General features: G+C 34.4%; 2 protein-coding genes across 5 annotated transcripts; one reads left to right on the top strand and one right to left on the bottom strand.

The window, feature by feature from the left end:
- Positions 1-375: 375 nt before the first annotated feature.
- LOC18598672 (DUF309 domain protein) lies at positions 376-1,950 on the top strand. Its single transcript, XM_007028279.3, has 3 exons — positions 376-890; positions 959-1,106; positions 1,588-1,950. Exons 1-3 carry the CDS (start codon positions 501-503, stop codon positions 1,812-1,814), a joined length of 765 nt encoding a protein of 254 aa, XP_007028341.2. The 5' UTR covers positions 376-500; the 3' UTR covers positions 1,815-1,950.
- Positions 1,951-2,241: 291 nt separating this feature from the next.
- Positions 2,242-11,741, bottom strand: LOC18598670 (vacuolar lysine transporter YPQ1-like). Of its 4 annotated transcripts, none has more exons than XM_018122284.2 (14): positions 11,677-11,741; positions 11,195-11,466; positions 11,068-11,110; positions 9,976-10,002; positions 9,767-9,859; positions 8,077-8,198; positions 7,241-7,409; positions 7,033-7,155; positions 6,506-6,625; positions 5,793-5,813; positions 5,142-5,200; positions 4,893-4,983; positions 4,552-4,660; positions 2,242-2,581 (listed from the first exon to the last, which is right to left on the bottom strand). In XM_018122284.2, the coding sequence occupies exons 2-13, from the start codon at positions 11,410-11,412 to the stop codon at positions 4,580-4,582; spliced, it is 1,167 nt and encodes a 388-aa protein (XP_017977773.2). In that variant the 5' UTR covers positions 11,413-11,466; positions 11,677-11,741; the 3' UTR covers positions 2,242-2,581; positions 4,552-4,579. The 4 variants fall into 4 exon arrangements, 3 of the variants coding, with proteins under 3 accessions (XP_017977773.2, XP_017977772.2, XP_088662954.1); XM_018122283.2 differs by lacking the exon at positions 11,677-11,741 and adding an exon at positions 11,557-11,652; XM_088806828.1 differs by lacking the exon at positions 2,242-2,581 and adding an exon at positions 3,828-4,367.
- Positions 11,742-13,234: the final 1,493 nt, after the last annotated feature.

Here is a 13,234-nt window from a genome sequence, read left to right as displayed (position 1 = left end):
TATAGAATGATAAATAGTGATATTATTACCCTTCATTTTGTTGAACACCGGATATGAATGCAAGATCATTGGATTCGATCTAATTGCTAGCGATATTTCATGATTTCATCTTTCTTCTTTACTGTTTGATTCTCCTGTTTGGTCTGTTTTTGGGACTTCTTTCAGTATAGCTGACTGAATTTTCATTTTGTATGTGAGCATTTTGGAGCAATATTGTAACAATTTTTAGACATTTCTTTTAGTTAAAAAAACAAGCTCCATATCCGCAACTGTGCCGCCCGAGCACAACGCGCGGATCTCTTTCTAGTAATCCTTAAAAAGTGAGATGGTCTAACAATTCTTTCCTTCTGTTTTCCTCCCAAGATATTTTTTAAAGGGAAATTCTCCCGCACTGCCACCACCACACACCAGAACAAAATAAAACATAAAAATCATTCTACCCAGAGGGCAGAGCCCAGAAGGGAAAGGCTCTCATTCAATCTCCTCTTCACCAGGAGAAAATGGCACTTGCCTTCAAACTGCCATACTGCTCCCCATTGTATTCTCCTCGACATTCAACTCCTCCTTGCCCCCTTCATTTCCATAACTATAACCCCAAATTCTTTCCTTCTCTTCCCCTATCTCCATCTCCGATTCGAACCTGTGCTCATTCCAAAGGCCACAGGAGGTCAGAGTCTTTGGGCGTCTCGTATCGATTCTCCAGCAGCGCAGATAGCAAAGACGACGAGAATTGTAGCTTTGACGAGGCAGTTTCCCTTTTCAACCAAAGGGAATACTATAAGTGCCATGACCTGCTTGAGGACTTGTGGAACAATGCCGAGGATCCCACCAGAACCCTCATTCATGGCATTCTACAATGTGCTGTCGGATTCCACCACCTCTTTAACCAGGTTGAGACTGAAATAACGTTGCTGTCTTGATTTATATATACATATATTCTAATGAAAATCTTATGCAGAACCACAGGGGAGCGATGATGGAGTTGGGAGAAGGACTGTGTAAACTTAGGAAGATGAATTTCGAGAGTGGACCATTCTATGACTTTGAGCAAGACATTGCTGCGGTTCTCGACTTCATTTATAACACTCAAATTGAGCTGGCTGCCTGTAAGTTCTCTTGTTTTCATCTTTTCCTTACTTTCTTGTTTCCTTGAGATGAAAATGACAACACTTCGTTTCAAATAATAATAATCAAGTACATCACGAAAGACGCCCTCAGGCAGAAGAATCAACCCATACTACCTCAGATTGAAGTCAGAACTTATCCTAGCTATGTTATGAGCTACAAAATTAGCATGACAATAAGCATGTGAGACGGAAGCAACTTTACATAATGATGCCAACCGATTCTACATCGTCAACCACCATAGCAGAGTCTAGCCAGTCTGGGTTTGTTTTGTTTGAACCTAAATGATTGCTTGGACTCTGCACCAGCAGCTTCATCTTACCATACCTTATTGCAACTTGAAAGCCAGCATTCACACCACCCAAATATTTACAAGTCACCGCATTTAACAGAACCTCGTCCCAATGATAGTCATTTACTTAATTTGACACAATAAATTCCTAATAATACTTAGCAAACCAGGTGGTGATGATCTATGTGTGACAATGGAGCAGTCAGAGAGGTCATACCTTCTCCTTGGAGGCTATGCGGCCGGGCAGCATCTTTATCATCTACAAGCTGATCCTAATCAAGTTATGTACGTTGTATTTTGCCCTCAGCGATCTTATGGATCTGCTCAGGCTTCAGCTCCATCTCCAAGGGTAAGGCTTCCAATTCTTCAAGCAGCTGAGAGGCATCTTTCGGTGTAGTCACTAGCCTTTTATACAGTATATTGTAAATATACCATTTCTGATCCTTTCAAATGGCTGTGGTCTAAAGCATGTGATATAATGTACAATATCTGATTGTTCGATCAAATTGAAGTTTGTTTCATCTTTTGAGCTAGATGAGATTTAGACAGGCCAAAATATTCATTAGCCAGTTTTTGTGATAAGAAAACAACAGACTCCCTATGTGCTACAAAACCAGAAAGGAGCAATGTAATGGTTAGGCATCAATTATTTTGTTCCGGTTTCAAAAACCGAAAGAGAAGCTTAAACAGAATCTGAATTGCCATGTCTCCTTTCTCAGTTTCATTTGGAGTCTTTGCAGGCTTTTAGACTTGAAAGTTTAAATTGCACAGGATTACTATAAAAGGTATTTAAAGCTACTGCCTTGAGGAATAGAGAGTAGATGTGAAAGATAAGTTGGACTCTTTGATCAACTAGGAGAGAGTTAAAAGCAAAATTATGACTGGGTAAAGGAAGGCAAAAATGCAGTAACAGAGGTTACAGAAATTTTGCCAAGATACATCAAACCATCAAAAGCAACTATCATCCCTCTCCACTGACTGAACAAATCCAAGATTTAGCACTGTTTAATCAGGTAAGGCTGGGCATTAGTTTGGTTGATCTTTGGAAAAGGCTGCTACTAAGAAGACTTATCACCCATATAAAAGAAATAACACACGTCATCTACATATCCTCCAGCTCCGCGAAAGCATCTTCAAACCTTTATTCCAATTGGAAAAGAATCCCTGGCAAGCAATGATCAATAAAAGTAAACTCGAGCAGATAACAAGGAGACGAGCAATCTGGATAAACAAATTTGTGCATAACCTTGAAATTATGAAAAAATCAGCTGCCTTTCCTAGCAAATTATTAGTCCCTACTTGTTCACGGTATTCAGGATACATTGCGAAACTAGTGGGCACAGTACAAAATATCAGGACACATACTTCTCAATGTGTACATGTACCACAAAGATTATCTCAAACAGTTTTTGTAAAATGTCAAGACACGTATATAAAGCAACACAATGAATGTACACCTAGCACAATTACTATCAATATGGCAGACTTAAGAGTTTAGACGCAACCAATAGTCATAGTAACTATGATGATAAGCTCTCATGTTTGGGTTTTACATGGTACAATGGCTCTAATTGAATGCCCACTTAATGCCAAAACTTGAATAAATGAATGAAAAAAAATCTTCCAAAAAGACAAAGAAAGAAAGCCTAATCTGCCATCCTCACCTCTAGCCGTCATAAAATATGTGAATGGCATCTAGACTAATGGAACTCATCATATTACCAGTACCAACTTATTCCAACCACTAGTATGATGCCAACAAAATAGTTTATCCCGCATTTGCATTTCAAATTACTTTTCAAGGTGATAGATTCATATGATGTAAACGCCAACATGAAACTATAAAATGCAAAGATGTAACGAAGACCTTTTGAATATTGATTTTCATAGATTTGTTTTTATCAAAACTTGTGGATACAGGAATATTGCAAACCATTCTAAGATTGGCATCTATTTGCTACCAAATGGTTTAAATCAGTGATTTCATAGCATAAAGCAAACCATTCTAAGCTAACACGATTATGTATTTTCTACTTGACGGTTTATATCTGTATTTAGTCTAACAGAGCAAATTATTTTAAGATAACACATTATGGTAACGTTTAGAACTTGAATTTCAAAGGAGGGATTTTTATTTCAAATATGGTTTAAATTACACAATTAGAAGTTAGAACTTATAAAACATGACTATTGTGATTAAATTAAAATGCATGAATTTATTAGGTTTCTACTTAGTAGTGAATTTCAAATCCCTAAATGAAATTAGTGAATTTTAAATTCATCTTGCTATGCTTTCTCAAATTTATGTCTATGTTGAATGTTTTCTACTTTTACATATATCATGCCCACATCTTACTATAAGTAACCAAATCCAATTTAATCCTAAATATATGTTCCCCAATATAGCATACATGTATTTGCTACTTGATAGCTTAAATCTGTGATATAATCCTGCAAATTGGTATCAGGCTATGCCTTTAGTTAAGAAGCAAGCAGCAAATGATCATGACACCAATGTGTTAGAAGGCAAAAGATTGTTAGACAAGATCAGGGAAGGTAAAAGAATCTGTGGTCTAGCAGATGTGTCATTAGACATTGCTAGAGAAACTGAAGAGATTTTCATCATGGAGAGAAAACAACAGAAGTTCCATATATAAAACCTATAACTGCACTTAAATACAGTCTAAAATACGATTTGGTATTTGTCTGCTTCCTAAACATAATGTGGAATTGGGATAATAACAAATTCCTTTCCTCTTGACCTTCACCAATAAAAAAATAAATAGCTTTCATTCTTCGTACAGCAAAAGAACTAGTATGGGCAATCAGTACACATAATGTGGCGTTGAAACTTCTATGGTCTGTGTCTGCCACTTGTCACCTTAAAATTGTAACACAGTTAAGCTTGCAAGCTTGCTCAATCACACAGACCATTGTTCATGTAGGATAACTGTGTAAGCAAATTGAGAATTCAACATTATGGCATGAAGAGCATCAAGGAAGTTACTAGTAAAGCCCACTAATCATCTAAAGCATTCAAATTTATATTAACTATAAATACTACCTAGACCCTTAAACAGACGCATGCACACATATGAACAAAAACTGACATGAGAGAGAGAGAAAGAGAGAACCTTCAACAAAAGGCTATTTTGCCATCATTTACGATGCATTCAAGTTTTCGTGCTTATTCTCTGCATCTTGAGGTGCCCAATAGCAGAAGTATATGAACTGAATCAGTATCTGCAAAATGCACTAAGGTTCTACAAAGAATATGAAATTTTTTCAGGGTGACTGTAGCAACTCAATTGATGATAATAAGGAGAAACAGTGGGCAACATAAGGGACACCATAAAAATAAAAAAGTGCCACTGAACATAAAAAAAAAAAAAATCCCAGGGTTTGTGACTCTAAATAACACTTCCATTATTAAAATTAAAAAGTATCAAATCAGAACCATCCTTAATAAGGATACAAAAGTATCAAGCAGCACGCATCCTGCTGCATCCACCAGCCACGGTAAATTTGGTCTGATTCTTGACCAATCCGTGCTCTCGACAAGTATGCTACAGGGAAACAAAAAAAGGTAAGGTAACAAAAACAGTGGAACCAAAATGCACCATTAGGTAGCTGAGAAATGGTTCAAGTACAAACCACACTCAATAAAGTGATAAATATGACTCAAAGTGAAGCCAAATATCAATGATGAGTTGACCAAATTTACCTAGCAACATACGTGGAGTTTCCAACCAAAGCAAACATAAACATAAAAGGGTTCAGACCCTGCATACACGGACAAGCCATACAAGATTCAGCCCCTGCATATAAATTGATATAAATACAACATGTCCCCTCCCAGCCTTCCTCCCTCTCTTTCTCATTTCTCTCATTTTGGTGTCAATGATAAAGACCTATATATTAAGTGTCATGCCTATATGACTAGCTACAAAAGCATTTTTTTGTTTTATTTCGTATAGCTAAGCAGCATTTGACAAAAGTCTTTTAACTTTTCTAAAAGCTGAAAATAAGCTCTCAAGACTAAATGTTCAAGCTCCAATTTGCAGTTTTACGGGAAGAAAAGGCTGCATTAACAATTGACAGAGGTATTAAACGAAGTTTTTGAGCTCAAAAAGATATTATTAATTCTTTCAAATAATTATAATTCCAAAGCACTTTTCAATAAGCTCCACTTCAGAGAATACTTTTTCCTCTAATCCCAATCAGAAAAAACAAGCTCTAAATATGCTACATGCTTATTCCAGTGATTCAAAAAGTTTTATAAACAAAAAGGAGCAGCACACGGCACCAAATTTTGTGTGTGTGTCCTTGCTTGCATGTGGGTATTGAGAACTAAAATATTAATGAATGTGCTTACCTCTACATTGCCTCTTCTAATCTGCAAAGTTGAACAGGAAAACTACATTAAGTTCAACTCAAATACTTGATATTCAAGTTGTCAGCTTAAAACTAAATGTTGCCAAAGAATTTCATGATTTTGGACATATAAAGAATAGATACCAAGGCAATCCTTCCTTCACCAGTCAAAAGTATAATAATTCTTTTGTTAAACACATGCTTTGTGAAAAAATCACATTGTATCACAAAACTTGTGACAACTAGAAAGAGAGTTTAATACTATAACAGACATAATATTAGTTTGGCCCCAATCTACTAGCTTAAGCATTTAGGTCTAATGGTTGAGTATCATGCTATTAGATCCTGTTTTATCTAAAGCCCTAGAATTCTAATCCTGATATCCTTTGCTATATTTCATTTTAGGATCAGCAGGTAGTAAGTGGAGGAACTGTGCTTATTCTACTTGGTCTGGCAAGGAGGGGAAGTCTTACATATGATGCTAGCTTGCCCCAAGTTACCAATGTATAAGAACCATACTTATACACATCTAATAGAAGTTCAGTCTAACACTATAGTTACTAAGAAGTTGAAGGATTAGAAATTTAAAATTGAAAGTTCAAGGGGACATGAGCAATCAAGTCAAAATAGAAGAACATATAGCATTTAAACACTTTCATCTTTTTATGTGAAACAGTTAAAACACACTACTCATTTGGTTCCTGCAAAACTTACATTTAAGCAAATTTGGGGAAGGCGTCCACCCATGTAAATAGTTGCCATTGCCCAACCAAGAAAAGTTCCAACCCTGCTGCCTCCTCCAATACCACTTTCTCCTAATGACGCAGCATTTACCTGAAATCCCAGTAAATGGTTAGTGACACCTATTCCTCTTGAGCAAAGTTTGATTTAAAATATCACAATGAGTTCAATCTAGTTGAACAAAAGGGCATAAAGAATAAGAGCTATGGAGCCAATAGGCATGCAAGAGCTTTCGCATTCCCTAAAACATGGTGGCATCCAATTTACATGCTTATCCACAACAGAGATGAATTCCAAATTTTTGACATGCTACAACAGGAAGTCAAATAAAATAGGTAATGCCAATAAAAAAATAAATAACTTAGGGTTAACAAACATGTTGGATAGAGGAGGCCTAGGAGAAACTCTATAATGCTTTAATATCAGGCTATACATATAAATGTGCTGTTCCAGCAAATGATTATGCGCGTATAGAGGAAACTAATTGCAGGTTGAACTACCTGGAGAAGCTTTCTTCCAATTTGTATCACGAATCCTTGATTTACTATCTTATGCTCTATGTGAAGTTTATTAAATGCTGAGAGCTGGGAATTAAATGTGGCAATGAACATTAATACAGATACCTGAAACAGAGAAAAGTTAATTCATATAGTACATTCTTTTTAGACTAGAATAGGATGCTAGTTCTTCAAGTTAATTAATAGTCACCAAGCATAACAATGATTTGGAGCTTGGAGGAGAGGCAGACTGGGCAGAAACATGTGCACTGAGCAATGGCTCTTCAACTGAACTTCTTGTATGAGAAGGAGGAGTCATTCTTTGTACGAGGAAGGATCCTGCTGTGGGAGTATGACTTCTTGATAGAGATCTAGCTGACCTAACATAATATATATATAAAAACAAACTGAAACTATTAGATCATCACTATATGCATCATTGGGCATATCAAAATATGCAGAAGGTTTTCTGTGACCTCTATCTTTCAATGTGACATATACCTTGAAGTAGTTTGATTCATTACATGTCCTACTAGTCACAGAAAACTAGGTTTCTAACCTTCTTTCAGGATCTGAAAAAGTATGAGAAAACTCGCTCTAAGTTTATCTTTGTGTCTGCATCATGCCTCTATCAGTTACTTTTTCTTCCTAAATGTCCCAAAATTTTGTTGAACATCCAAAAAGTGACATACAGTCAAATATAATGGAATGAAGAGAATTTAAATAGTATATGTATTTGCAAGTGTACACGTAGGCTGGGAAATGGGTAAACCAATTCTAAGTCTGTTACATATGCTTAACTAAATGACAATCCAGGAGGCATATATTGAAATTTGATCTTTTAACTTGGATGGCAGAACCAATTCTAAGTTCAGTGAACCTAAATATTCCAAAAAAATAACAGAATCCAGATGCAAACTAAAAAAAAAAAGGAAAATGAATCATATTGTCTGCGTTTCTCATGTACAAAGGTTGTTGAGGTATTAAGTCCAAAAATTCAAGCAAAATAGTGCAAATGTGAGAACTTTAAGGTGAATATTGAATTACATGTAGTATAATTCTCTGCCCGGAGAACTCTTTACATTAATTGCTGGAAGAGGAATAGGAGAACTTAATCTGTCAGCATCAATAACTTTTTCCACAGCCTCAGGTTGGTGCTCTTTGGAGTCCTATATATGAAACACAGTGAATTGTGGAATTTTGAAGCATAATACATCTATGAAAACAAAATAAAAACCTTCATAGAAAAAAATGCAACCATCAAAAACCAATGAAGATGTTTAATACTCCTGCAATGCTTTCAGAATGTTATACTTATGTTTCCTTCCACTACTGGGAAACTAAATACAAGTATGGAGAAAAGAACAGAGCGAAGATCACGAAGATTCCATAGCATATCATCGTTAGATTCTTTGAGATTGTTCCATGATCACATATCAGGTACATAAAAAGTTACATAGACTTGATCTCTCAACTTAAGACCTCCTACCACAATAATTTGAAAGTTTTTTCCTGGTATGCTTAGAATTTATTAACAGAAAAATGGAACATACTAAATGCAAAAGCAGCAACAATCAAACAAGAAATTAGAAAGAAAGATTAAATACATCTTGAATGTCCAAATAGAATGTCAGTGAAAATAAGTTAATATCCTAGAAAGGCAATTCCAACTTCTGCATTTCAAGCTTTATTTCTTCACATCAGAGCTAATGACACTAAAATCTCCAGCCTTCCCAATATGTGCGTTTTCCGAAACTCATTTTCCAAGCATGCAATAAATCAACCACTATATCTGGAATCGCCCAAGTGGCAAGCCACTATGAATAAAGCAAAAACTGGAGACTATAATTTTTAAGCTATTGTACAATTAGGTAAAAGATGATCTATTGATTCAATGTTGTTCTTACACATGAAACAACTGTTAGCAATGATCAACTTCTTAATAAGATTATTGCAAATCAGGAGTTCTTTTAAACTCATGCAAAAACACCTCAAACACTGAAAATTCATATCTATTGCAGTAATACGTTTTCCAAAAGTAAAGCTGAACAAGCTACAAACTAAAATATTTGGACCAGTTAAAAATTGACCACCAAACCATGCATAAAGTTTATTCTAATACAAAAGGTTAAGTAGATTATTTACATTTATTCCCTTTACACTTCCTTGAGCATGGGCTTCCATGCACTTGGTAAAGCAATCAAATCTATTTTATTAAGACCAGACAGAACCAATTCTACATCTAATTGTTCAAACTACAGCTCAACTGAAATCAAATTTTTGAGAAATCAAGTTTGCAAAATCCTTATGAAGACAACCAAGTATCTTTTCATGTACTTGCATGATCATAACAATACACATAAGTCCATAAGATACCATATGCTCTTCTGAAGTTACATGAAAAACACAATTGATTAGCATCTTCTTCCCCAATTCTTTTTTTTTGTTTTTGACCTTTTAGTTAAATCCAATAAAAAGATTTATATCATTTAAATATACAACAAAAAATACCATACAAGCTAGTTTTGGTTTAATGAAAAACTAAACATTTTTCTCTGCTGCTCACGTTTTAACAAAATAGTCTGTTTTTTTATTCCATTAGGTTCAGCAGTTTCGGGAGTGCAGAGCTTTAACTTGACCATTGTGTTATGTAATTTGACTCTGAGGAGAGACGAATTTGTAATGTGCAAAATTGTTTCATAAACTTTGCCAAGAGAAATGTAGTTTAAGTTCTTACCTTGTGGCACACTCTTTTGTACTTTAATCGAGGATAAATGTGACCATAGTATACAGTCTGTGCCGCAAGAATTGATGTAGTCATTGTATACAACTGTGCTTTGACATCATAGCAAGAAGGTCATGTAAATCAATAGTTGAGAATTAGAACAATATAGTTAATTAAGAATTGACTAGACTAACAACATTTTGGGTTTAGCATATTCTTACTACTGCCATATAGAATTGTGTCGGAAGCTGCAAAGAAAAGCAACAAAGTTTCAGTACACTGGCTGCAACAATACTCCCTATAGAAAATCAAAATAATTTTTTCTTTCAAACTAGACTAGAGCTCCACGAGAATTTATTCTTAATATTTTTTAAAGCAAGAGGATAAAGTGTCCCTAACAAAAAAATCATGCTCTCCGAATGTGAAATGTCTTTTAGCAATGAATAGATGCATGTTTTTACACTGGAAAGCAAAAAAGTTGCACCTGTCTGATATGGAAACAAGTTTAAAACTTTTAAAATAAGAAACATAAACCATATAAGGACATGAGTAAAAGAATGAGTAGGTATATTATCAATGTCAAATGTGTCAAGAAACTCAGATGACTATAGTTATCTCAAACAACCTCTGAGACAAAGCAAGGAAATAAGAAAAGAAAAAAAAAAAGTTACAAGTGCTTTTAATTTATTAGTGCATTTTTGGTTCAGTTGTTCACTACCTTCAGCATAAACCAAACAGTTAAAAGTGTTTTCATCCATCATCTACAACAAAAATGAAATAAGCTTATGATTACAAAATGAACTGAAAGATCTCCTTATGTATTTGAAACTTAGGTTGAATGCAGCAAAAGGCCCAAGCCAAAAAAGTTAGGCTGCATTGGTATTGTTGTTGCTTGATTTTCACTTTTGAGAGCCAAAAAGAAATAAGTACGAATATCAATTAATTTTGTTATGTGAAATATTACATCTCAACCATTGTTCATTCATAATTAAATATAAGCTTTTACTTTTCAGGAAGCGAAAAAGCAAATCGCAAAAAGTAAGATTCAATTGGATGACAATAACAATAATGTGAAGAAAAAGGAGACCGTCATTGAACCTGCTTATAGGCACATTATACCATAACAATAATGCAAAAGAAAGGAAGTGACATAACAGAAAGTAACAATGCAATTTGACTGAGCAGCACAATGAAAAGGATAACAAATTAGATTCAGCTATCAAACTAGCACAAGGAACAAAAACAAACCCAAAACAGGTAAAAATCACCATATATATATATATATATATACGGGAAACAAGCCAAACACTTACAGTAGCCGGTTCAAGAATACAACCGAAAAGATTGAAGAGATCCCTGCAAGTAGAATGGTGATAAAGTCCTTTTGGTAAACAATATGGAAGTAAGAAAAGGTGGTGATAGAATAGAAGAAATACTCACCCAACAATCCAAGTGATCAAAAAACCGAGAGAGAGGCCCTCAATGGATTTCTCCTTATAGTTGGTGATAATCTGAGGGATTTCAGCAACGCTCCAACTTATGACACTGATCAAACCCAAAGCAAAAGACCCTTCATCTCTTGCGCTGCAAATACAGTAGTTTATGTACACTCTCGCCCACTCCCAGCATTCCCTACGTCTTGGGCACGTAATTGCCATTATCTCTGCCTCTGCCTAATTTGCCTTTGCTTCCCCTGCTACCACCTCGTCAACCTATATATATTTGAATACGTATGTGTTTCCTTATCAAATCGTGTCATAATAGGAAATGAAATAATAATTACAAATTAAAATGCTCCATACTAAATGAAAGGATTCGGTTGGTCCCTTGTTTGAAACGAATTATCTTATGAGAAAAACATTGTTATGGAAATAGTAAACAAACAAGAAAAGAAGAGTAGTAGTTTTGGATGAGAAACTCACGGATGCTGAGAGAGAATAGATCAAATACCGAAACAAAAGCATTTATGTCTCTTAGGGCAAATATGGTCAATCTATTGTTGTATGTATAGAAGGGTTGGGAGGTTTTTGTTTTACTATAAATAATAATAATAATAATAATAATTAATGAGATTTGATGGGACAGCAGGCATGTTCTTTTCCAGCGCCTACTTGTGTTCTGCAATACTTACTCCTCTCCAATTCAACCATATTAAGCATCACTGCTTGCACGTTGGATAACTTCTGTTATAAACACATTTCTAAGGTTGTTATTTATGTCTGCATAAAATTACTATAATATAAAATTTTGTGTTGTGAAAATATAACTTTCAAACGGAATATTTAGAAAGAAAATGTAAGAAGATCTTCTATTTCGGTATATAAATATGTATATTGAATATGGAAAAATACATACATATATATATATATATATAATGAATATTCACATATATGAAAGTTATAAAAATATATAATAATTTTGAAAGAAATAAAATGTTGATATTAAAATTTAATGTCACGAGATCACGTTCTTAACTTAAAACACTAGTAAAAGATTCATATTTATATATTCAAAATCCATCTCATTTCTTACTAATGTAAAATCGATGACATTCGTATATAGATATAAAAAGTTATTATTTTATTCATAATCTAACTCTAAGTAATTAACAGTATAACTCTTAACCAAATAATAGTATTGTATAATAATAATTATCTTAACAGATGGAAAGAGCAAGGTTAATATAATATTATGATGAACTTTTAAGATTGAATGTCCAATTTTTTTTTTTTTTTTTGAAAAGTGATTGAGTGTCCAATTTATACCAGTAAGTATAGTGATTTTACTATACTTATATGTTTAAAACAATGTCTCAACTTAAGAAATATGAAATTTCTTTGTGATTTAACTGCAACCATTTCTCATACATGATATAGTCTGCTCGAGGATAAGGCCAAAAGTTAATTAGCTGTTAAATATAACCTCTAATTTTGTCATATTCTGGGAATTTTCAAATCAAAATCCACATGCATGCAGGGCATAGATATAAGTATGTTTTACTGAAATTTTGGACTCCACAATCCTGTTTTTGAAATTTAAGAATTTTCCTTTCTTTATTAGTGGTAATGTAAGGTGGAATCAGATAGATATATTGTAAACAAATGGAAACCACTAGATGCTGGTTTTCTCTGTATAAAATATTGTCCCTTGTTTGTTTTGGGTTTATGGCTGCAATGCCTAGAAGACAGAAGCCTCGTGCATGGGGAAAGGCACGTGGATGGCCACTGGCCAAGAAGGTAAGGAAAGGAAATTTATTAACCCCATTGTAGTTTGTAGATGAGATTCGGATGTCTCCATTCGCACTTGGAAAATGGGATCTCACATTGTTGATCAAATTCAATGGCCACAAGCAAACAACTTCACCTCTCAATGCAATTTGTCTTTTGCCCTCCATTTTTCACAACCAGAAAGATCTTGCCATAAATCTCAATCAGTAGTTTTCATGTCTTTTTCTCTTTTTTATCTTTACCCATAGAAAAA

Source organism: Theobroma cacao, chromosome 5 (genome assembly GCF_053813885.1).
Source record: "Theobroma cacao isolate CCN51 chromosome 5, ASM5381388v1, whole genome shotgun sequence".
In the NCBI taxonomy this organism is placed as follows: Eukaryota; Viridiplantae; Streptophyta; class Magnoliopsida; order Malvales; family Malvaceae; genus Theobroma; species Theobroma cacao.
Note: the sequence above shows the minus strand (reverse complement) of the source record. Positions and strands in the feature narration are given on the sequence as shown.